Here is a 26,664-nt window from a genome sequence, read left to right on the forward strand (position 1 = left end):
GATTCAGGAGATCGCGGAATAAAGGCTCGATGAAACGACGGATAACGATCTGACTGGTTGCAAAATCGCATGCCTCGAGTTAAACGATTTTGCCGTTCGACCGATCGAATTAAACGCTTCCCGTCGTTGCGACACGCGTTCCGTGCTGTGTACCGTATTAAAAAGATCGCTTGGATCGTCGCCGAGATATATTCGGTTCCCTCTAGCAACACGTTCCATAATTTGTACATGGATTAGACTGATGAGATATTTATTCGCAGTGTTCCTTCGGTGCCAGTATTTTTGCCACGATTGCGTCACAGTATAATATAGCCCCTTTTCATTGTTCGCTTGGAATATGAGTTGGCGTTTATGGTGGCTGGGTAGGCGATAAGTGTTTAGGTATACAGGAGGACTTTGAAAGTCTCAAGTTGAAAAGTCTGGTGAACCGACTTCCAAGACGTACAGCAGGTAAAAATGTTTCTTTCGTAAGCTATCGAACCAACTATTTCTTTGTTTGCTTTTGACATCTTGGATTGACCAAAGAGTATGGGAGTCCAGAACATCGAAGCTATTTCTTGGCAACGGAATAAAATGTATGTACTCCATCGTAAGATAGAGATTCTTCGAGTTCCGTCGCTTTTCTTGCTCGGACTCGACGTCCCTTCAGTACTGTAAACAGTTTAAAAACGAACAGTACTCTAGCACCTGTCCACGCAAAGAAAGAAACCCGGCGCGATTCAGTCCGATTAATTAGCGAAAATCGAGGTTGTTTTCGCCAAGTATCGATCAATCTTCATCGAACGCCGCAACGGTGCTCGATCCACCGACTATTTTTCAAGCGACTGCTCGGAGTCGTTTCTAGGAAATTGCCTTCGTTGGTTGGGGAGCGGGCATCGGAGAGAGATGTCCCAGCAATCTCCGGATGTATCGACTGTCCTCTTTGTTTATAAATAAAGTTCGGGGGATATCCGTGGTCGTCGATGTTGGTGTCCACAGCATAAAGTATGGGGAGTATCGCGACGCCCCTTCGTCCGCGGGGTAAAATGGAAATGCGTGGCAGCGGGAGGTATAGGCGAAACCCTGCGGTTTTCGACTCTTTTGGATCCTTCCACGCGAGTTGGAGGCCAAGGGGGAGTTCTTTTGGGCGAAAACACTCGTTCCCTGCAGTCGAAGAAAAAACCTGGCGATTTATTTCCGTCGAGGGGTCTCGTACCTCTTCGGCGTCAAAACGCATGGGCGACGTTCTCCTTCGATTTGACTTCCTTGACCGACTGGAAGTAGCGAATCCTTGCGTTGGCTTCTACTTTGAGTTGCTATTTGACAAATAGAGTACTACGACATAGAACTGAATATCACCGAGCAGTTAATTTCTAGAGTCTCGTCGGAATAATTTAGTGGAGTACTAAATCCTGGAGTACCTCGAGATGACTCTCGACCCCTCGCCCCTGGAGGACCATGTCGTGTTCTACCCCCGGAGCATCGAAGCGGTGGAAAACAGGTCGCCTAAAATTCTTCTTCTTCTTCGGCGTCGAATTCTAAGCACGGACCCGTGGCGAACGATTCGAAACCGCGTCAGGATTCTTTCGGGGGTCCGCGCTAGCCTCGCGGTGGAACCCCTGACGGAGGGAAGAGAGAAAGAGGGTGAACGAGAAGGCAAGAGAGCGCCGCTGAGCGGCGCAGTTTATTTCGGTCGGGTTAATTAGTGTTGCCTCGCGAGGTTTACGGTTGACATTTCGTTGGTCGTTCGTTCGTTCGTCGTTCCAGCGGTATAGGAGGAGACGGGGAAGGTGAGGAGGAGGACAGACAAGGGGGGACCGGCTTTTTTACGGCAACATACTGGTCGGCCATACCCGAGTGCCGTGGAAGAAGACGAAGTCGCCGCGGAGGAGCGGTACAGAGGAGAACGACGACGAAGAAGAAGAGGAGGAAGAGGACGAAGAACAAGGACGCTCCGGCCAATAAAACTGCAGTGCCCCTTCGAAGGTGCACCGAAGGCGCCAGGGCAGTCTGGACCTCCCTTATTAGCTCCCCTCTTGCGACTTTTACCGTCTACCTCTTCGTCCCCCGCAACAACCTTTTGTTTTATCCGACGGTGTGAATATCGCACCGTTTTACTGCGTCCAGATTAGAGCTGCCTTTGTGATTCCGGCACGCCACGCCGACCATATCCTGCCGGAACGAACGTTTCCTCGAAAGCAGCCTCCAGGAGCCCAGTCTTCGAGTTTCGAGTAGACTTCGCGAACGTGGAACCAGTACGGAAGGTTTAAGGACGTTTCGAAGGGAGATGAACGATATTTCACTTTCTAGAAGTATATAGTTTGAACACGAGATGAACTGGTCATCGAGTAGCTATCTTCGTCGCATTGTTTCGTTATTCCTCGTTACACGTTAGCTTTGGAACCAATCGAGACCTCTTCTACAGGATTTCCCCTCGCACACTGATCACAGCCTCTTCCGCGTTGGATCCTCGGAACGGTTTTTCAGCCAGATTCCCCAAGGAATGTCTCGAGGGCCGAGCGATAAGCTCGTAATTCCGTGTTGGTGGGACAGTTTACGGGGTCCGGTGTCTCTCCCGATTTCCCTGTTTCGCCTCGAATTAGGTAGTTGAAATCTTTCCCCTCGTTAGGCCGCGCCGAAGAGTAACGAATCACAAGAACCTGGCAATGGAACGAGAGATAAGGGGGAGTGGGACCTTCGCCTAACTGGGTCGAGGGTGAAACAAAGAAGGAACGGTCAAAGAGGGACTCTGGTCGAGATGAACGAGTAGCGAGGTAGGTGGATGGTTTGCTGCCTTATTAAGCAGTCTTATCGTCGGAGACAGCCTGCCCCGACACGGCCGTTTAACTTTTACTCGACCTGCAAACAAGTAGTGGACACACCGGCCAGCGAGATAGGGCTCTCGGCCGAGGTACCCTCGGCCCTGCTACGAACCCTCCAGCCTTATCAGGGCTGAAAAACTTGACGGCTGTAAACACGAAACGACGCTGCAACTGGCCTCCAGACACTACCCTGCGAGATTTACAATGCTTCTTTAAACGGCTTTAACTACGCACTGGGATATATTTAAGCGTTACTTAACGAACCCCCTTAGCCGGTGTGTACGATTCGCGGGGCTTGCGGACGTCGCTGTTCGGGGAACTTCGAGAAGCTTATAAGGGAACATTCTCGATACTGTCGAGCGTTGATTTGAATGACAATCGGCGTGAACGTTCGTTGCTTTGGCCTGAGAACTATGACGTATCTCGATGCTGATTTTATTTTACTTTTGCTCATTTTGGGGTGGGTAGATTTAGTGGTAAGTCTATTTAAACAGTATATAATTCATGCATAGGTGCAGTATCGTAAAGTTAAAGAATGCATAGTTGGGCTACATTGCAATGAGTAACATCCCTTTTCGACGAATACTTTAGGTATTGGAGTGCCAACTCTCGATACCACTCTCGAGCGTATAAAAAAATCACGTTTCACGTAATTAGTGCCATCTAAAATTTTGTTGTATCTCGAAATCGTCAAGAAAATATTTGCCGCGCAAGCAAGACGTCGAACACAGTCGTGGCTCCCTTTTGCGGTGGGGCGGTAAACAAAGGTGAACGCACGAGGAAGCAAAAGAGGAGGAACGGGATTAAACGGGTTATTGTGCGGTTTTGACGGGTCGCTGTGACTCTGTTGAAAGGTAGCCACGGCACGAGACGTAGTCGTAAGCTAGATGAAGGGCACAGTTTTCTCCAAACGTGCACATTATGTCGGCGTCTGCTCGTCGAGGGGGCGTGATCGGCAGGTCACTAGGTTTACGCAGCGCAATAAATCATCCGAAGGGGCCTGTGGCTCCCTCCACCGAGGAACGGTCCCTGGGGTCAGGTATATACGAAGTCCTCGGAAGGATCCTTATCTCTCAAGGACCTCGTCGACCTGTCAGCTAATCCTATTAGCGGCACTGAATCTTGCGTCGCGTCGCGACTACCATTTTACCTCCTCGGATGTTGGTGTATTGCTTCGAGGAAGTGGTACTGCGAGAAAAAATTTATCCTTCTTGGTTTTTTGAATTTCTCATTGTTTCGAGGTGTTCAGAGTATGAGAATACAAACAGAAATCGGGTGAAAAATTTTGTTTGCGTGGAGCCTGATCATCGAGGATGGTACTTTGACTCGTGGAAACGGAACTAGAAATTCTTTGAACGACGTCCACAGATTCAAGATGACTCTCGGAATCAGTTTTGATTTTTATTCCTGGAAGAAGCCACCTGGCCTCGAAAAAAGGGAAGAGGGCTGTGGAGCTGCAGGGATATCTTCAGCGATAAAAAGAACTCGTTCGCCAAGGGTGCAGCGAGACAAGCTTTCTTATGATGCAGCATCCCAAAGTGAGCAATCTCAGGCCTAACACGGAGGACTCCTTTTTCCGAGACTGCCGAGGACTTCATGGCAATAAATTTGGTTGGCTGTCTCTCCTTGAGGTACAAATGCCTTATAAACAATACCTGGGCTATAAAAAAAACCCCCATTGGCATTGATTTAAGCTTGGATTTGGGCATGGTGAGTTGCTCGTGCGTTAGTTGTGATTTCCTTAAGAATCATTGATTCAGCACGCGTTATGACAGAGGCAATTCAGGTTACTCTCAATTTCATCCAAAAGACACAGTGATGGTCTTTCTTTGCTCTTCGGTAAAGAGCTTCTTTTCTCCCTCCTCCTTTTACACCTGAGTTGTTGTTCTATGACTTGCGACGTTAAAATTATTTTGCCTCTGTTCGAGTATCGGAACCAAGAAAATTTGATATCTTCAAACTGATAGAAAAGTTACGGAACGTCGAGAACATATTTTTCGTTTCCTTCTCAAGTATCGTGCCCAGGAACGCACTTCCGGTTCTGATCGCGGTTCTCTCGGTCGAGCGATCTCCTCGCGGCGCGTATCTTTCTAGTCCGCGGAGCGTTTCCCGCGCGATAGACGCAGCGATTGAGTTTCTTGGCGTGCGAGTGGCCTGTCGGAACGTTTCGCGCGTCCCGTGTAACTTGGACGTGCCGCGTTTGCATTACGTTTGCAAATTGCTCGGAGCAACGTCGCGGAAAATCGTCCGCCACGCGGGCCTCATTGACACGAATAAGACACATGGCCGGCCAAGCATAACGCCAAGAAAACGCAACCATTTGCACGGTCGCATGCCGGAGATGGGCAGAATTTTATTCAAATAGCGCAAACTTCGTGCAAACAATTTATTGCCGACCATTCATCACTCGTTGCGATATTATTCTTGGCAATTATTCCCCGTTTTCTTGCTTGTGTAAGCATGAAAGGTCTGATCGTTGCTGTTTCAACCGTTTACGATTGATTGCGTGGCATTGATATCGCATGGGAACATAGGATTTTCATCTATAAAAGTCAGCGTTTGATAAAAGAAAGTTACATCTATTATTACTCCGATTTACACACTAAGCTTCCATCTGTACCTCTTTTTCACTTTGTGAAACACATTTACTCCATTCATATTATACCGTGGAATTGCACGAATTACAATCGAGATTGCAATCTTTATCGAACGGATGATCCACCGAAGTGTATCCGTTATTTGTTACTAGAAAATTGTATCCAGAAGCACGCCTGATCGCCCAACGTTATTATTGCGGCCACCGCTAATCCTAGACACTCTAATTTGCTGGATAAATACAACTCGACCATAAACGTTCAAGGCTTCTACCTAATAACCCGTGAAATTAGTCGAAACGGAACCATCCCCGTGGCTAATCCTTCCGACGTCCGTCATTCGTGGGATCTTTCGTATCGGTTAGCGCCAGGACAAGAGCGTCTCGCTTGGAACGTTGGACTCTGGTGTAAGAAATCTCCGCTAGATTTGAAAGTGTAGTAGAAGTTGCGTCAAATATGAAAGTCCACGAAAAAACCACCGCGGCGAGCGCGTTAAAAAATTCCGCACGATCACCCAACCACTCGATCGCCACTTTTTGTTAGTAAACCATTCTCGGCTCGAATTCTTCGCTCGATACCTCGGATATCGATAAAATTTGCTGCTGGGATTTGTAATCAGCAAAAATCATCTTCGGAACGGTATGGGTTTCCTGGACTAGAGTCAGATGTTGATTTCGCGTGGGACTTTAAACAGTGGGAGTTTAAACCGTGGGACTTTAAACGCGCTCGGCTCACTTCAAACGTCCGCCGCGCGCCAAACAGCGATAAAGGGCGTCGAAGAGCAACAAAGTGCGTTGAAGAGAAACGTAAAAGCGACGAGGTCGAATGACAGCTGGAAAGCATTGGCGTAGCTGTAAAATATTATAGCAATCGACTATCTACTTCAATTTCTGCCCGTAGTTTTATGACATCTGACTACCATGTATTGGGTGGAGCAAACGACCTAGTCTCTTTAGCATTACGCGAGGCACTATTTCGCGGCGCGTAACGGTGCAAGGAAACATCCCGTCACGGGCGTTTCACTCGACTCCGAAAGCTACCCCCTTTCATCCAGCGCAAGAAGGGTGTCCTTGTAACCCAGACGTTTACTCGTTCCTGTCACGTAGCCGTAACAAAGTTCCGAGGCCGGGAAGCGTGGAAACGGTCGGCACGACGCATCGCGGGTGCTCAGAGATTTCACGAACCGGACAATGGCGCGATATAAGCCGGAAGAAGGTGCCGCGGTCGTTGGATAAAGAAAGACGATGGATCTGGTTGCCGAGTGGGAGGGATGACTGAAAGAGGAGGGGGAGGCCGAGCGCAAGAGAGGCCGACAGATTTATTCTCGTCCCTCGCCGTCGGGTTGACAAGAGTAGACTCGCGTAAACATACTCGTTTCTCCTTGTTCCGCCGTGGCCGTTTGTCGCGGGCCGACGGACGAACGGCGGGCGGCGGGGGCAGTATCGTTTCACGCTACTTTCCTCCGTAGGTGGGGGCAAGTGTAGGCGTCGTCGCGGTGGTGGGCAAGTTCGAATCGAAAGTACGCCCGCGCGCGAAACGAGGCTCCAATCGCGAAGCTGGTTTCATCCCACGTGACACGCCCGCGAGTTCGCGCAGAGCTCGCCGATTGGAGGATTTACCCTGCACCACCTCCCACGCCGCCGAGGTGGGGGTAACCCCTGCATTCGGTTTTCCGCCGCCAGAGGGGGAACTGGGACGGAGCGGAGCGGAAGGCCGATGAAGTGGTGTGAGTGGTGGCGAGTCAGTCGCAGACTGGAGTGCCCTGTGAGAGCAGGGGACGGACTGAACGAACGAACGAACAACTCTCTATACTAATCGCTCGTGACGCTTCGTCCGTCTGTCCGAATGTCCGTCCCATCGACGTGTCGTTCCCGTTTTCTCTTTTTCACGTCGTGATTGTGAACGCGTCGCGTCGGCGTCGCGCTCGCGCGCTATCATCGGGACTGTTCGCTGCACCGCGTGGTAGTAAACGGAGTGCATCGTGTCACGTCGAGACGTGTCGGTGGATTCGGCATCCTGGACTCTTGGACCGCGTAACTTGGACTCCTTAGGACCAGTGGGATTCCCAAGCGTCCCGTCGGCCGCTCGAGCCGCCACGGGGCCCTTCTACCGAACGAAACAAGGTAGGGATCGACTCCGACATGTGTTCGCCAGTCGGATTCCATGCTCTGGACTCGAAGACACCCTGATGGCAGTCACCGTTACGGCGAGACATTGCGATCGTTCGCCGCCAATCGATACGCTGTTACGTTCCTCGCGTCGCTATCCGGAGTAGTACTGACTCAGTGAGAGAGTGCAGTGCGTGCAGGTGCTGTTGTGACCTAATTCGTTGTTGTTGAGAGAAATTCAGAGACAACCGACCCGTCCACACCCGTCATGTCAGCCTACGCGCAGTTCGGGTACTCGTATCCGTCGGCGTCCCAGGTGAGTCCTCAAACCGGCGGCTACTCGGTACGACGGAAACGGAGCACTATTTACCCTCTAGACACCTCCAATATATTACTGGGTCGAGTTACGAATAATGTCCGTTTAATTTCATTAACTTTGATTGGTTACGTAGATTATGACGAATTTAATCTAAGACGTAATCGTGATTATTGCCGTCATCCATTCGATAGCTTATCGATACCTTCGACGTGAAATTTAAAATTTGATTTGAAAACGTCCTGAGCGATCTCGCGAACGCGGCTGTCGCTTAGGAAACGCTTTTTACTATCTTCGAATTACTATTTCAGAGTATGGTTTCGGAGCAAGGTTGCAAACCCAAATTTTTCTTGCTCGAAAATCTCGATTTTGGGTTTTATTGTGATTATATGTCCTTGTTGCACCATCGTCTCGTACGTGCTCCATTTTTTAGCTCCAATCACAATTTGAAGCAGTATCGATTCATTTCTTCGAGGGGGATGACGAGTTCACTGCGATGTCCATTTCAATTTCCCTGGTTTGCTTGACGAATTAACGAAGTATCCACATACTCGACTAGCTAATTATTTCCAATTCATAAAAATCGTTGATTGCGAAGCGTTGAATTTATCCGCTATCTCTCTAATTGCCTGACACGTTGGTAATTTTCTAGAAAAAGTGTCGAAATATCGTCTTTAAAGCTAGAAGACCGATTCGACCCATGTTGTTATGTTGTAGTCGTATCTGCAAAATTACAGTTTTAAAAGTGTCCGTCACTTCATCTCTGCCATACATGTTGCAAAATTTGTCAGCCGTCGCTATATCACCGTTGCCTATTTTAAATTCCCGCGAACGTTCCCCAACATTTTCCATTTTCAATACCTCGGAATCACGCTTTAAATAAAGCGATTATCCTGTAAATACTAATACGTACCTAACCTGATGGACACAATAAAAATAACCACGTTCGCGCAGGCGTACGAGGGCTCTGAGAAGCGATCGCTACATGCTAGTCGAAACGGACATTATTTTTTACTCGACTCAACGAAAAACCTGTGTCGATATTATTTTCTGTCAATTGAAATGATCGATAAGTGGATCGTGCTTTAAAAGTGAATAATTACTCGGTAGTTTATTGGTACATAATCGGCCTGAACAAATTTGCGAATCGGAAATTTTGGAGCACGAACGTTAGACAGGGAGGGATGGTTTCGGAGCAGACGGCAAGGAATTATCGCATAACAACAAATTACTCGTTCAATGAACTGTAACACACGTTTTTATTAAAGAAACTTCCTGGTGCCCGTATAAGACTAAAAATATGTCCAGTACATCAAGCATCGTTTCATTTCGATTGAGTTAGCGAACTCGTTGGTAAGAGCCAACACGGCAAAGCTCGCGATTTTAATTATTTTAGACGAGGCTGCAATTATCTTCCCAGTCGTACCGTTTAAAGAGCAGTTTGAAAATGAAATAAATGTTTCGATTACATACTCCTGCCTCCCAGCTCGTTAAATTTTACTCCAGCTCGTTACACATTCATTCTATCAAATAAAACTGTGGAATGTGGTCGTACAAGCAATTCGTTTATGCGATGGCTTTTATAGAACGTAAGTTTCCATCGAAAATATTTTTGGATCGAATACCGATCATCATCGAATAATAAGAGAGTTCCTCGACGTTAATATTGAAATATCTAATGCATTTCAGTGTACTTTCTTCCGGGGAGAAAAAAAGAATTGATAGTTTGTCGAATAGAATCCTGATTGATATTATCGTACCACCAGATCATTACGTACAGTTAGTTACAGGTTTTGAACTTTTTTTATTGTGTTTCTCATTGCAATCTTTAAGTTAGTTCCGCGATTTAATGACTAAGTATTACTTTCCTTTACATTCTATCCGCGAATAGCACGAGCGAGCGTTTCGCCTTTAACGCCACGTGTGTCCTCGCGAAGATGTTGTACATGCACTTTATTGAATTTTAGCGTAACGATTATTCGACACAGTTTTAATTATTTCTATTTCCCAGGAGAAACAATGTACGTGATTGAATTCGCTAATTATTTCGTTATTAATGAGATTCTTATCTTAAGAAGACGACTATAAGGGAAGTTAATGTTTATTTGATGACTTTGACAAGCGCGAGATGTTTCTGATACATTAATTCTATGTTACTCAGATTTCGTCTTTCGATGCTTGTCTTGTTAAATTAGTCCATCGTGTTTTTGATAAAAAAATACAAAACAGATAGAAACAGCTGCTCTTGAAAGGAGGCGGTAGTGGTAACGGTTTCTACTCCATTGTCTGCAAAGTCGTACCTCAATTATTCGACTAACGATGGTCGCCTACCAGGTACCAATTTCAGAATCATCGTTAATTACGGTAGCGATCGTTCGTTTTTCGAGAAAACTCGATGCATTGTAACGTAGGCAGCTGGCAATTAAACGCTGCTCCCTTATTAGACCGTTGTTTTGGAGTTCTCTCGTTCAAGTTTAATGTTTTCATCGAAGTGTACGTCAAAGTTCCCTTCCAACTGCACTAGTTGCGATTACCCTAACTTCCACTCACCCGATGGTTTTGTTTTCAGAAATTGTTTCCATTGATAAATTCCTATGCATAGATAATAGATAAATGACAAAAATAAAGGGTCGTATTAGATAAGTATCGAACGGACAGGATTTTATACATGGAACACGATCATTCATCTTTTTCATTTACTCGACCACTCATAAATTCACGCAATTTACCCTTTAATGACTTGCCAAATAGGTTTCACCTTAACTAATAAATATTTCCGCGATAGTTAACGTTCACAAGATCCGAACGACGCCTGTTCGAATAATCGACGTTCGACTTGCGTTCGCGGAGAAAGTCTCGATCGAGAGTGAAATTTTCCCAAGTGCAGACGATAAGTTTCCGATTGGTGCACCTGTTTCGCGTAAGTGTCCACCGACGGCCGTCGCTCGAGAGCACGACACCTCTCGCGAGGCTCGAAGACAATATTCATTAGGCATCGATCCAACGGTGGATCGATCGATCTTCCGTTGCATCATACTGGGAATCGAATCCCTGATAGAAGATTATAAATTCTTCAATTTAATGAATAGCGAGGGATTGTAGTAAGTCCAGAAAGGATCAAGAACCCTAGTATGTTGATTCCACTTTTAAGTTACACTTTTTATTTTTTTTTTTTCTGTAGGCGTCAATGGAAACGCTACGACAAATTTATTTCGCCTATTTCTACCCAAAGCTTACCGCAAGTCCCTTATTATTTATAAGCGGCGCAGCAGTTTTTATAAAGAGCTACACTATTCGTGCCAGCGGTGCATGCGCCGTGGAGTTAAATTGATTACGAGGCGATTAAAATTCCTGTGACCTGCGCGTGTACGGATATTCTATGCGTATTGCTCCGTTTCTACTTCTGAGGAAATCGGAGAATTTGTGTGATCGTGGAATTAGAGGGTACGGTGTATTCGATTACCCTCGTGTAACGAATAAGTCTCCTCAACATTGGATATGCAATAGTGGAGAAGCTAGGAATGCGAGATAGAGCAGTGAGCGGAATTCTGTATGAATTTATTTCTCGGCGGAAAGATATAGATATGAACGCATGCAGAATGCTACGAGGAGGCCAACAGAGAGATACAAACGATCAGGAGAAGCGCTAACCTCGAAGAAAACTTTAAATTTTAAACTTTAAATTAATAGCAACCTAGTCAATATCCATTATAAAATAGTAAAGAACAATGAAATCGATAAATTTGGGATCGTATCGGATTTCCTTGAATAGCGTGGATTTTTCATCGCTTGAAAATCTGTCCCTGGTGGGAGTGAAACGTATCGAGGCGAAAGGGAAAATTAAATTCTGATTTACGAGGGATTCGAGGGAGGACGGAAGGGATTGGCGCGATGGACGTGGGCGCAAGCGCGCAGTTTCTCTCGTTGCCGAAAAAAGGAAGGAGAGCAAATAATATAACGGCGAACGCGCAGGTGCAGCCGCGAGGCTAGATGATAATAATACGGGTTAGGTCTACCCGCATGGGCCGCGAGAAAGGTGCAACTTGCATCGAGAGAGACGCGACTCGCATTGTTCCCTTTAACGTGCCGCGTGTACGCTCGAACCTGCGGCTTTCCCTTGTTTCGATTAACTCGGCTGATAAAAGACTTCTCCTCTTTCGTTCTCCGTCTAGTCGTCGAAGGGTACGACGTTCGATGCTTGAAAAGTCCTTTCTCTCAACCCTTCAGTGCACGCGAAGCTACGCAAAGTATTACAATAGTACTTTGTCTTCATTCTGTTTTCACAGTGTAAACAAACGTACAGTTACGCGACATTCGCGTCGGAAATGTATAGAAGGTTGACTTGTCGATGCTTTATCTACTAGAAGTCTATTTATAGTAATTGCAGTATTTATCTATAGGGAGCCCATTAACTGCGTTTTTGGTTGTTTGCTTACAATGCTCAATTTAAGGAAACAGACAAGGCTGTACTGATATAATCGATTATATTCCAAGTTGTAAACGTACGATTTGAGCAACCTTCGCAAAGGTTATCGAACTTGATCGATGAGAAAATGACGGACAGGTTTGAGGAATTGTAAATTCTTTTGCGTCGATGAAATTTGAGGGACACTCGAATCTTTTCACCAAGTTTATTGCTTTCTTGTTAAGTCTGAGGAATATATTGGATTAGAGTGTGCCCCACCGGAAAACGAAGAAGTAAACAAATGTTCTTCCGTACCCCAGCAAGAGCGATATAAAGTACTAATAAAAATTATGCAAGTTTTTGTCCCAAGGGAAGGGTTCGATGGCGTTGTAAACGTGTAATTTCTGAACCATAAAATTTATAGCTGTACTCCTGCGCCTCAGATTTAAGAACAGGGTGGTCCGTAAGTTTGGTGACGTCATTTTTGGATCCCTCTATACAAACACAATAGTTATTGCTAGACAGTAGAGTTGTTGGTAGTACACTTACAGAAGATAAGGAATGCAAATATTCTACTAACCTCTAATTGTTACTGTTTTCGAACTGTCCGTCAATTTGTTTGATCTATGCACATATTTGTCGTATTGTTCCTACAATATTAACAAGAACATAAACTGTTCATGCAAATTTGTACACAGGATGACCGCTGCGCGTTACGTAATTGTATACATTCACAATTACAGGAAGGATTAGATGAAACCTTCTGCTCCAATATTTTCCTGAAGATCAAAACTAACGGGGATAGACTTTTTACCGTTAAATAAAATAAATGCGTGCAATATGACCTCCTCTAAATAAGAAATAAAACAATCCGAATTCCCCTATCCAGGCAGGAATCAAAGCTTATACGAACAACTGTTCAGTAAAATCCCCCTTGGAAATAAAAATTATTTTACACTGTTTTTATTCATCGGCTACACCAATAAAATTCAATTCATCGTTGCCTCGTGAATGGTAGTACTCAAGTTCAGATTCAGAGCGTTCGGGGCCCCAACGGTTGTCAGTTTTGCGAACCGATACCAATTGCGCTGGGCACCCAAGCGATAATGCGTCGGTTATCATCGCTTCTATCTTTACGTATAGCCGATCGACGAATTACACCGCGTTTACACGGGCGTTCGAGGCGAAATACAACGTTGTTACGCGGACTTTACAGATTAAATAGAGAAAAGCAATAAGCTTAATTGCGCCACGGAATCGTCTAAACGCGCCCGGTTCGCCGGGCGTCTAAATAATTCTACGTGGCGCGCGAATGCTTTACGATTGCGTCGCCGAGACCCGTCGCGCGAGGTATAATAAATATTTTACGCAGGATCATTTCCACGGAAACGCGAGTAACGATAATTGGAGTTTATAGCCTACTTGCGTAAATTTATAATACTGCCCGATCGCGGCAACAACGCGGAGCCGAATCGTAAAATCCACGATTACTGATTAGGCAGTTAATATATTTACTGCCACCGGATGAGGGAGGGGGGCACCAGTAGTAAATTTCGCTTGTTCGGTACGGTTTTCTCTTCGTGGGTCCGTTTACGTCTTCTTTTTCTTTTATCCTCTCCGCTGTGAACGTTATTGCGCGTTAAACCGCCGGGTGGGATTTCATTTTTTCCCTCGAAACGAAATTATGATTATCGTTCTCCGATTGAGGGAAAAAAGGGAAACCCTCTGCGAACAAGGCTTGTTGTAAACTCTTTTATGAAGTCTCGCTCATGACGCGCCTGATTAACGCGAAAAAACTCGATGATCGCGTTAAGCTCTGCCGATTAATGCGAACGACTCCGCGGGAGCGTGTAGCGTGCATGCTAACCAACGTCGATTAAATTTTCCGGCATTTTCAAGGTTGCCCATTAATGAGATTCCCGCGCTGGCGTGCACGGTGCATTTTATGGACCAGCAGACGGGGAATGCTGGAGTTGTGGTGGAAATTGTACGGAAAACAAGTCGACGAAAGGCGTAAACGGTGATGATATAAATTAGTCCGCCAGAGTGACGGAGAAAAAAGTGCAAAATGTTAAATTATATAGTTTAAAATTGTCGTAAAATTGTTGCTTGTCAGTCTTCGGATCGACACAGACATTGCAAAATATTTGTTCAGGATTGCTAAGAAAACGAAACCAAGAGGAATTATTAGGTTGTCCGAAAAGTTTCTTTCGCTTTATTAATAAGAAATACATGCACAATAGTTTATGTTTTATGTTACATTACTCAATTGTGCACGATTCATTTTGTTCTATTACTGTTACAACATGAATATCTATGATATTAGATTGTCTATTTATATAAACACGACCACATAAAATAATTGAGTCCAACACGCGAAAGAAACTTTCGGGACAACCTAATATATCGATGTCTTACGTGTTCGAACCTAGACTGCACCGTTAATGACTACCAACCTAATCTTGTACCTCATCCCACCAAATGTATTGAATTAGGAAACTTTCGAAACTCCATTATTTTACCGCCGAGAGCTGCATTCGTTACGGAAGATATACACCGAGAATCGTCCTCTTTTGGCGATTCAGTTTCAATGGAAAACTGGGAAGTTGCAAAAATAATAGAATTGTCAGCAGATATTCCAGTGATTTACGTTTCCACGGTTGGCAATAAAAAGATCATCGAAAATGAGTAATGGGGCGCGGAGGGAGGAAGAGAGAGTAGCGGCTAGAAGGGAGTTCGTAGCGCCGATAGAAGCAGACGGTGACGAGGACTCTGTAGAGTCGCCTTTTGTATCCGTCGAGCGTTGTATAGGGGCGAGCAAGGTGTTAACATAGATCCAGCTAATATGATGTTAATGATATGCGCGCACCTGTGAAACACGTCGCATAAACGGTACATTTACGGGTTGGATACGTCTATACACATAACTCAGGTTACAAGTCACGCGCGTAATGGTATTAGGGGAGAGTTGCCTAATGTCCGAAGCTCGCTTACAGAGTGCACTAAAAGACGTCGAATTTATTATTATTGTCTTGTTCGTGAATATTTTCTGGAAACATTTAAAACGATCAGGTACAATTTATATAAATCCATTTCTATGTACCTGTATTCTATCGTAAGGGGTTGATACGTCATTATCGAGCATTAGAGCAACCAGAAAGGTCTCGATCACTGTGACGATAATAAGGAATACATAAAAAGAAAGGCTGAAACTTACAAAAAACATATGTAAACAAATACTGGGAATACCAATGAGAAAGAATAACGCCATATTAAAAATGGTATGTAAATTAAAATGAAAATTTGTGTTCGACAAGTAACGGGTAAACGTTTGACCGTCTCGTATTCGTATTCGTGATCCGAAACGTTTATTCAGATAAGAGTGTTGCCCATCTGCGGACCAGTGGGGAACGGTTCTGGTACAAGGAGACCACGGGTCGAGAATTCGTTCGTTACGCGTAATGAGAAGCAACGATTGGCCAGGGCTCGTTATGTTCACCAAGAACGCATCGATCGCGATCCTTCCGTTATTTGTCAGCGGTGGCGGAACACGTCGAACTGGTCGACTTTCGACGCGGGAACATCTGTTCGCCGATTATACATACGCGCGCGCGTAACGACGCTAATTACTTTTTCGTTTGGCGAATAATTAGTACAAAGTTATTACTGCCACTTGTTTTTGCTGTGCTTATTCACGGGTGAACGATGATCGCGCATTAATTGAGCTTTAAACGAAAACGGTACGCATGCCCGGTGTTTCCTCGTTAGGCGCGCCCTGGGTAAAAAATACATTTGACTAATGATGATCGCTAGACCGAAGGATTTTACGTGTACGTGGTGTATGAAAAACACGCGGTGAACTTATCCAGTATGTACGCACATAGACAGAATGAAATAGTAATATTGCAACATTAATTTGGAATATACATTCCGCATACATTGCGCATTCGTCTTCCAGATTAGCATACGTCACGAGCGGATAAAATCCACGGGCTAATCGTTACAGCTGACAGTTAAAGGAGAGGACGAGTTAAATAGGTATTTGTGCTCGGCTATGTCTGCGTATGTATTTCTTCGGTTCTTCGTTTAGAATTATTATATTCAGAGTTGTTTCATAAAGAAGATAACGTGATTCTATCTGAAAAATTAAGTAACCGTGAAACAAGATAGCGCGAAATACTTGTATTTCAAATAAGATTATTTCACAAGTGCCCAGGTCTGTTGCACCGATTACATATTAGTTTATCTTTTTTAGTTATTTGACGTATTTATGGCGAAAATTGTTCACAAAGTAGACACGATATAAAAGAAGAACAAGATAGATACATATTGAAGTAGTAGCGCTAAGACTCTGCAATAAAAACCTTTCTTATCTAATTATTGCGGGCTAATGTTGCTGGAAATACTTATCCTGCTTATTTAATAATGAATTTCCGCTTGTTTACTTGTTAATGTGTATCAGGTATAGGTATAGCAAAATCTCCCTGCGCGAGCGTAACGAGAACCGCTTGTACGGTGGACGATGGGCGTCTCGAATTCGTTCGGAGAAATCACGCTCGTGCAATGGAAAGGTACTCCGTGGGTCTAGCACAGTGGTGTCCATCGTTTGGCCCTTTCATCGAAAAGTGTCATTAGCGATTTTAAAAAATACAATTCAGGTAAAATTGACCAGATTTTCAAGAATTTTTTAAAATTTATTTACTCTTGACTTCTATCAAGTCAGCAAAAAATTACCTCAACGAATAAATAAATATTCCGCCAATATATTGTGTATTTCAAATATATTTGACATTTTCTTAGATGAAAATAAAGTATATCACTTACCGACACAAAACTTGATCAGCAGAAAATATTATTTTATTGCATTTGGTTTAACTTTAAAGAAGATTGGACACCACTGGCTTAGAGCAACGTCATTTGACCACACGAATCGCTGAATTTACAATCATCGGCTCTCGTCACGTCTGCGACGAGCTCTCGATTTCGGTATCGACAGTCGAACATCTGTCCTAGCGGACTTATAGCGAAGAGTAACAGCAATAACGCTGGAACGGTGCAACGAGCGCATCGACTGGTCGTGCAATTACGGCCCTGGACACGGAAGCGCCTCGATATCTCCGTAATATCGGTTTTCAGGATCGTGGCCTACGTTCTCCTCGTGTCTCCCTCTCCATCTACCTCTTCGTTCTTTGCTCTTCGCCTCTCGTTTTCCCTACCTTCTCCAATATCTTTTTGTTTACCGTTCTCGAACACCGTCGCCGACGAGCACTCAATTCCAAGGGCAGAAAAGGGTTTTCCGAGTCACTTCAACGAAACTTTACTCTACTTGGCTGGAACGAAGTCTTCTTGGACTTTCCAGGGCTGGTTCTTTATTTGTCAAAATGACTTCACGATAAGAGCTCCATGCTTCGTCCTATCGTTCTTCAGGTTACGGAATCGCGTGCTCGAGGTAGAAAAAATATTCTGTGATAGGACGTTGAGACCTGTGAAACGAAAGTAGTAGTAGGTCGATGCTTCCTGACTTAATTTAAAAGAACACAACTGTATTGACTATTACTTAGAGTTACTGATATAGAGTGATCGATATATGAGAATCCACAGCACCCTTGACTCAATTCATGTTCTCACAACGTAATAAAAACTCGAGACAGTCGAAAGGAAATTAAGTTAGAGTCACGATTAGGGATAAAACTTCGTATTACGATCAAATCGGTAGGGTGAGGTGGAATATATTCGAGCAATACCGCGATATTCCACAATACGGCGATGCAATTTTTATGCAACTGCACCGGAGCGGATATTTTTCATTCCAGTGGTTTGGGTTGGCCAGGTATACGGAAGCTGGCGGTAACGAATCGCTGGAGGAATTTAATTGCAGTTTATTAGGCGTTTACCTGTGCCCCGCCATGAGCATCGACACGATTTAAATGAAAGTCTCCGCGTATCCCCCCGATGCGCGGCCAGGTATAATGATACACAGAAGTGCGTCCTGGATACGCGATTACGGAGCAAAATTATTACTTTGTTGAGGCTGTGCTCCGATCGGTTACAATAATGCTCGCCGAGATATCACAGAGTTACGTTTCATGCTACTCGCGGCGTATCGCATGACGATGGAGCGCTGCCAGGCGAATTTCGAGGTTCGTTCGCTCGGTTAACTAGCGTTATTATAGCGTAGTTACATGGTTACACTTTGTTATTACCCGGTGTGTTTAACCGACATCAGCGGAGATTCGGTGGAAGCTCGAATTCGGCTTGGCTCAAGATGATTGACGGAATCGGCAATTACGCCACCGGATTCTCGCACGTATTTCCCTTACCAGGCCGTCCTGTTGCACCGAGATTAGGGTACTCACACACGATCGATAGTATCTCTTCGGGGCACACGGTTCAAAGGAAAGTGAAACTCGAACCGCACGAGGAGAACAGCGTTGACAAATTTATGGTGCTTTTTGAGTCGTGTTTTTAGTTGTTTCACATTTAGCTGATCGAATGAAAAACTGTAAACCAAATTGACGATACTTTGTATTCTTGAACGGTGTAAATACACGATAGCGTTGACTTTATGTGGGTACCTTAACGCGCGCACCGCGGAAACCGGTTGGCTCGACGTTCTTCAAGGAGGTGTTCTGATTTGGAATGCTGAAAAATTACAAAAGAGTTTTTTCTTCAGTATGCATTTTTAAATATAATAATTTCCTTTGAAATTGAGCTGGTATTAAGACAGAAAGTCTGACAAGCGAAACGATACGTTATCGTGCTCCAAAAGTTTCTTGCGAATAACCTGCGCCAAAATGAAGACAAAAATTGTTACATATTTTAAACGAACAGAATAGTAATAAGCATGGCACTTCGGATACTTTCTGAAATTATAATCGAAAACATTTTTTGACCGATGAACCATTTTGTACGTATTGGAGTCTAATACATACGGAATAACAACAATATTGTCGACTTACTTGCCAGAAATATTGCAAAATACGAAAATGTTGAAAATGATCCAGTATAAGCAACCTTCCAAAATAAATATCATACTTGGGAGAGTTGGTGGGTTCTCGTACGATTTGGTATTTCACGAGTGGTTATTTTGACACCTTTGCTAAAATCACTTTGGCAGCCTTGGGCCGCGGTTCGCCAGGAATGTCGTTTGTGAGAAAAACGATCGATATGCATATAGCCGAAGATTGAATTTCATTCGGGGACAGACGAGAGTCGGTCGAATTTTGCTTCACACCATGCGCGAAGTTCGATCCCTCGACTCGATATTTCTATTACATTAGCAGGCATGGAACGTTCTGTATCTGCAATTATAATCACACCGCGCGATGCACTTATAGTGCAAACAACTCACTAGAATTTTTAAACGTGCGTCCATAAAAATATTTATGTTTAATTACAATGTTTACCGTTTTTGCCATATTTCCTAACGACTTCTCTCGATTCCTCAAGTTCGGATTCGTTAATTAACTCTCCGAGATGCACGATTTAAAATACAAAATTCCATCGGTTATTCAGCTTAGAAATTAATATAAAACATCAAATAACATGTTCTTTCTCAGTTAAAAAATAATTTACTTACTCGCACTAAATATAAAAGAAAAATTCCATCGTGGATAAGAGGGTAAGCAAAGATGGGGCAGTTATTACCCTAGCTAACCCTAAGAAGCTACGATATCGAGGCCTTCCAACCTGGTTCATGGTTGATTCTAATCAAGGCTACTGCTATCTTATCTTGGTATCAACTGTACATCCATTGTTTAATTTTGCACAGCCTCGCGGTCCGGTTATTTCCCAGCCAGACATATTTTCTCATAGCCGGAGTTTCGCGTCGGCTTTTAGAGGTTAAACCGGAGGAGGAGCATACATGCGCTAGGGGAACCAGTATGAGGAGGTGGGGGTGATGCATCGCGGGTAGAGGGGATGGAAAGTGTTGGTTCCCGTTTGTCTTTCACGGTATGAATAAAATCGCGCCACGTAGTAAATAAAGCGGTAGCGTTCCTTTCGGTGGATTTTCGGGGGAACGGGGGTCGCGAAATTCCTCGTAAAAATTTACTCGACCGGTAAGAAACGTTTCGGCGAGATGCGTAAAAATACCTCTAGTCCCGTCACTCGTACCGTTAACGTTCACGCCTTCTTAACGTCAAGTTATCGCCGCTTTAACGGAGTCTTTAGGGCTTCAAATAGATCCCGGCGGCCCACCGACCGCCATCCTTTTTCATCTAAGACGTTTTTAAGGCCTACGCTCACGAAAACTGCTCCAGTGATTCCCCTTGGCGCCGTTACCCGGAGGTAATTAACGTTAAATTGTTGCCGTCATTACTATGCGATATTTCACTGCCACATCTGGTGTTGCGTCGTTGCTCGCGAAGTCACGGACCGAAATCGTGACTCTTATATTTTCAATGTCACCGCGGTGCCTCTTTTCCCATTGTCGCGACCCTGTTCATTGTGCCGAAGGAGTTGAACAAATCGGATGTCGCGATTCCGAGGGGATATTATTAAGAATTCGCGGTGGAAAGGATTTTCTGAACGGTAGATATACATTTTTTTTTTTTAATTTTGCAAATCAGTGTTACATTTTTTATTTCTCCAAACTTTACGATGAAATAGAAATGTATACATTTCAGCGAGACGATATATAACATATTTCGATAACATATGAAATTTATAAGATAAATGTATATACTCTTCCATATGTTTTTTAAATTTATATTACACCGAATTCTTTTTGTAGACCACTTGAATTAAGACCGAAACGTCTAGACTCCGGAAAAATAAAAATTCAACTTCGATATTCTAAATTAAAAAAAGAAGTACGTATACCGCTCTGAACGTATAAATAGAAGTCTGATGAAAATCACGGTTTCCTTTGAACTTATTCTCGCGAAACTAAATTATACCCTGCAAACAAACAAAGAAGACGTATGTGAATGCCTCGATAGAACAACGTTGTATGTTTAAGAATATATATGTTAGAATAAATATCGCAAATGAAACGCGAGGAAAGCTTCTGATTTCGAATCGTCTCGAACCATTGACGCGTGGAAAATTTCATACAATAAACTACATACATTATTACACGATAACGTACATTATGTTGAAACGTGATCGAAAGAAAAACAAACCATTTTTGTTATTTCTAGATAGATAAATTTTTACGATAAAATAGTACGAATTTGAATGAAGAGTATTTTTCTGTGGCTCTAATATCAGTTGATTGCGACGATAAAATATTCATTAATTAGACTATCTAGGTAAACTTACTCTTGAAATATATTAACAAAAGTATTATGGGTTACTATATCCCACCAATTTTCAGTAGATTTACATCGGAAACAAAATAAATTCCCTCTCAAGGGTTTATACTCTGTTTCGAACTCGGCGGTGTGACCACGGTAGCGGCACTGTATTCTAAACTTACTCGACGGACAATGTCCAAACATAGTTAACGGTTAGGTAATCGATTCTAATGTCATCAAACCACCATTCAGACGTGCGTGAATTTCGGTGAACAGAATGTGCGTAAGATCTATTTAAAACGCATATGCTTATCGAACTCCGGTGTGTGAGATAAGAAATATATTCTACTCGATAGATATTAGATATCAAGAAAGACGTCACACGTCTGCACGTTCGATTAGAATCTGTTCTTGGCAAATAGATACTTCGAGGCGACCAAAATTCTGAATGTAAAACTTCCAAGAGGCCTTTTTTAAAATTTGCTTGTAACTCTGGCCGTTTGGAAGTAAAAAGCTCCCGATATATTAAACAAAAATATTATTCCTTGTGTTACAAGTATTATTTTAGACATAGAAAACGATATTATTACGCTTCATTTCGGTACTCATAGTTGAACTAATCGTCAAGGTTTATCTATCAGATTCTGCCCGAGATACGACACTATTAATCGTTCGAACATCAATTACTCGACTTGTTATTAGTACATCGTTAGAACAACTTGTTGGTACAGATTATTCGATCTATCAATAGTATCACACGTAAGGAAGAATCTTAAACGTGTCTATCAGTTGCAAGCCGTGTGAAAATCTGCGGATCCAACTCGGCAGCGGAAACACCTCCGCCATTCGATGACTAAAAGTGCAACTTAGAAGCTAGGAAACATGTTAAATTCATTCTTCTTGGAGACAAAGAAGAATTCAGAAAATACCATTGCTCCTTTACTCCTAAACGAATTAAAAAATGACCAAGTTCTGGAAAATTACGAGAATTAGTTTAACTCCTGTTCCCGTGTCAGAATGGTTAGACCTTAGCAGATCTCGATAATATTCCCAGTTTGCGAGAGAAAGTCCATCGCGTTAGTTGGTCCCAGATCTGCTAGAGGCGGTAAACAACGTTTTGCTGGGATGAAAAACCGTGGTCTTAACCCTGATTATTTGCTGGACAAACTGTGGGCACGTGACGACGCGTTATTAAGGTTCGATTGAGTGGCTCGGCACCGCGAGAGTCATCGTAACGGTTAATTTGTCGCGAAAAAGAAGAGCTGCCAGGGTCTTGGTCCGTAATGCCGTTGTCATACAAGATCTCGTTTGACGGGGGACGAAGAGGGCGGACGACGGGCTCCCGTACTCCCTATGTGCCCGGAATTTCAGCGACGAGAAAAAGACACATGGGTTAGGTGGAAGGAACGACAGGAAGGAGTCGCCGAGGAACGGGAGGGAGAGGTTAGGTCTAAAGAAGTCGAGAACAGAGACTGTCCATTCGTATCTCCGGGTCCGCCATCTTTTTTCCGTGCGAATTGCGCGCGCGTATTGCGCTCCCGTCGTCCTTTCGCTATGTTAGGGCACATTTGCCACGCTCCTTATCTCGTAGCCACGATATCCTTAAAAAGATTACTTTGACGTGCTAACTGCCGCCCTATAAGCCACTCCTCCGCGCGAACATTTTTTTTTTTTTTATCTTTTCAAACAGAAATTATTTTACGGTAATTCGTATTAAACGTACGGTTCATGAATTTGCGAGGAGATTTTTTTCATCTGAATTACGAGGAGTTCTTGGCTTCAAACATCTAACGTAGGAGGAAATGAATAATTTCTGTTTCAGAAATGGTAGAGTATATTTGAAATTCACACGATTAATCAAAATTCATAAATTAATGTCCGAATTGAAGAATGAGTAACAGGATTCGAGTAGCCGTTAGACGTTTTCGCGTGAAAATATCAAGTTTTACTAGGTTAACTTTCCAGGGATTTTATTTTTAGTTATCGAGCTTAGATGTCGCACGCTAACCGTACTTTTCTTTGTTCGTTTAGAGAGAAGCATTCTCGTCGTATAAAACGTCATTATTACATAACATTATACACTTGACATATTATCACATTCATTTATCTTATCACCATACTATACGGCAATACACTTCTTGTAAGCGCATGTACGTAATTAAGAAAGTTAATCTGTTCGTTAAACATTTCAACGGTAAAATAGGGATGATAATAAATACCCGTTCAATTAAAATGGCAATAGAAAATTTTTGTTATTGATAACATATTAATGAATAGAAAACTTGAAGAAAGCATGCTTAGATTTTGAAAAGAGAATCTATATTATTGATTAGCCGAACCATACGTAGCACTACGTAGCCGAGGCAGTGCAAACGTGGTCAAACTTATCTCCCGACGCCATCTTTCGCGCGATACGAACAGGTCAAAGTTAATTTCACGACGGAATCGAATTCGCGTATCGTGTAAACGCGCGAGATCTCGTTGCACGTTCTAACATCGCGTGCGAGCGGTCTAGAAGTCACATTGTCAAGTTTCTCCGGTTACTTTGCACGAGACGCCGATAACTCGCGATCAGACCGCTGTTTCGCTCAACTCGAACACGTGTAATCCTGTTTACCGAGAGAACCCTTCAAACACCTCGCGAGTCCTGTTCTCGAAGGACTCTACCTCCGATTTTTCCTCCTTCCATGGCTAGCCATTATGTTTTCCTGGATTTTCGTATCTCAATCGGGGAATCCCCGTTTGAAAATTCTCGAGATGGATGCGAAACAATGTTCTTATCGAGATGCAAATTACGGTATAATTATCATCCAATCTTATGCATTGCAAAGGAGTTTATTCTTCGGTTTTCTTACCAATGAAATCATAATAAACAGCACCAGTACATTTTTATGTATACGATAAATTAGATGGCGCGTTCGATGACCCAGTTTTCCCCGAACGAGTCATCGCGGTATTTCCGAGTGTTTTACGTCGAAATTCGTGGAAGCGATTATTCCAGCGAATCGTTATTAATCACATTAATGAGTAATTTCGCAATCGTCTGTAGAAAGTTGAAGAGGCGACCGAGTTTCGTTTATCACTTTTGATATTGGGATTGTTTTGCAGGTGTCCGGCACGATCGTCTATATGATGTAATTGCGGTCGTAAGTGCGCGTTTCCCCAGCCTTCGCGAACTCGTCTGCCGATCGATCGATACAGCGAACATTAAAGTTCGATTTCGCGATAAGACAAAAGTCAGATAAGGTTCATCGATGATTGGAAATTAGTCGCGGTTGTTTAACGGACAAATGCGAATGTATCGACAATTTATGGACGTGTTCCCGAGGAGTTATCGAGCGGTGGCTACTCGGCGAGCTCACTCGGTGTATCGAACGTGGAATCGATACATTGTAAATTCACTGCCATAACGAATGAAGGGTTAAGGCACTTACGTCGAAATTACACGTTCGTACCGGTAAATTATTCCTCATCATCGGCATCGGAAAGAAGTGGCTACGTTCTCTTTACACCTGCGTCACGCACTGCTACGCCCTGTATATCAGATCATCGATAAACCATACTTAACGTTTTCCACGAAATGGTCTCCTTAATTCGCGTATACTCGTCGAACGTATCCATTCGAGCCTCGAGCACCTTCCAATTAAAACAAATACTCGTAATCATACGGCCATCTTCGTATGCCACTTTTGCATCAAGATTTGAATTTTATTTCTTAATTTGCTCGCGTTTTCTTCCTTATGCGCGCATAGGCGTACCCGAAAGATTCGCGAACGAAACGAAAGGGGGAAGTTTGCTGGAAAACCATGTATTACGTTGTTCTTCGCCGTGCAAATAAGGTTTGGTAATCTCAGTTTGGTGTTTTTAATGGTTACATTTGCTGAGTTTACGGTTAATCGGAGGAGAATTTATAAAAAGACTCGGTTGGTCGTCGAAGAGATTCTGCTCCATTTTTGGTCTTGATACTGTTACAACTTTCCGAGTTCGCGTTATGTTTCGTTTTGGCTTTCTCTAAAATTAGGCATTCCTGGTGAAAGGGGGTAATTATACTCGCTGAATAATTGTACGAGGTAAGCTGCATATACAAAATCGACTTATTAAAATTATACTAGCCTCGAGCCAAACATCCTCGAGGCGATCCTGGACAACATTCGCACCTTCCATCGAGATGTCACCGAGTCGGTTGTAGAATCCTTAATTAAATCGACACACGTATACCGTAATCGTTCCCCAGGGTACCGTTTCTGTGTTTCCACGGGGCGAAACGAGTCCCCGTCCAGTTCGAGGCTCGTTCCTGCTCCAAGAGGACCCGATGCAAAAATAGACCCAGAAAAAACCAGGCCCTGGCCTCGGAAGGGAACGAGGTAAACCGAACTTTCGTGAACAAAGAGCCAAGGGACTCGGGAGGTGGTGGAACACCTCGAGGCCGTGACACACGCGTGCCTGTGTATCCCCGTGCACGCACATACTCTTCCACCGTTGGATGCTTTCTCGCCTCCGTCCCTCGTTCGTCGCTCCAGGAACGTTCCGGGTCCTCCAGTCGCGTCTGGAGCCATTCACGCCCTGCTGGGTTTCCCATCGGAACCTTTTAAAAGCCCACTTTCACCCCCGCGGCATCAACCACCGCCGCGAAAACCCAACGAATCCTGGCCTGCAGGAAGACTCCTCTCGGCGTAGTCCCTTATTCCTCGGTTACCTTTCACGTCTTCCACCCTTGGGCCACCCCCATTCGCCTCGTCGACGATTCGGTGACGCTCGCGCTCGCAAATCAACGCGAGGCTTCTTCCTAACCATGTTCCGATATATGGTGTGGAGACTTTTTCTGGATCCGAAGGACGTTTCGCGTCTACGTCCGAATTCAAGGCGTGTTCTGATTTGGGGGGTCTTCGGTAGGGGTTGTCCTGAGCTCGAGGATACGTGGATCTTTGGATATGTCTGAAAAGTTTTATGCTTACAGAGGACGAATATGCATCGCTTCTAGAGCAGAAGAATAATTTTTATTTTAAAGACGATTTCCATTCAAGGTACAGCGGCGTCTGTGATTTTTCATCCTTCCTCGAACTGAATATAAATTTTATATTCTGAAGACTATCTAGCCGATATTAAACCAGTACAGTGTGGTAGTAAAGGCAACCAGAACAAAATGGCGAACCTTACAAACTGCTCTTGGAAAGTACTGCCAACTTTAATATGTTATGATG

General features: G+C 43.8%; 1 protein-coding gene across 3 annotated transcripts in view; it reads left to right on the forward strand.

Moving 5' to 3' along the window:
* Positions 1–26,664, forward strand: part of LOC128872088 (homeobox protein caupolican-like) — a 100,520-nt gene that overhangs the window by 20,760 nt on the left and 53,096 nt on the right. The window contains exon 1 of one of the 3 annotated variants that reach the window (XM_054114423.1): positions 7,154–7,819. The exons of 1 other annotated variant lie outside the window; for it this stretch is intronic. In XM_054114423.1, the coding sequence (XP_053970398.1) occupies positions 7,772–7,819 (48 nt within the window). In that variant the 5' untranslated portion in view covers positions 7,154–7,771. Of the gene's footprint in view, positions 1–7,153; positions 7,820–26,664 lie in introns of those variants that run through there. One more of the 3 variants, XM_054114425.1, reaches the window with a different exon arrangement.

The sequence above is a fragment of the Hylaeus volcanicus genome, chromosome 2 (genome assembly GCF_026283585.1).
Source record: "Hylaeus volcanicus isolate JK05 chromosome 2, UHH_iyHylVolc1.0_haploid, whole genome shotgun sequence".
In the NCBI taxonomy this organism is placed as follows: Eukaryota; Metazoa; Arthropoda; class Insecta; order Hymenoptera; family Colletidae; genus Hylaeus; species Hylaeus volcanicus.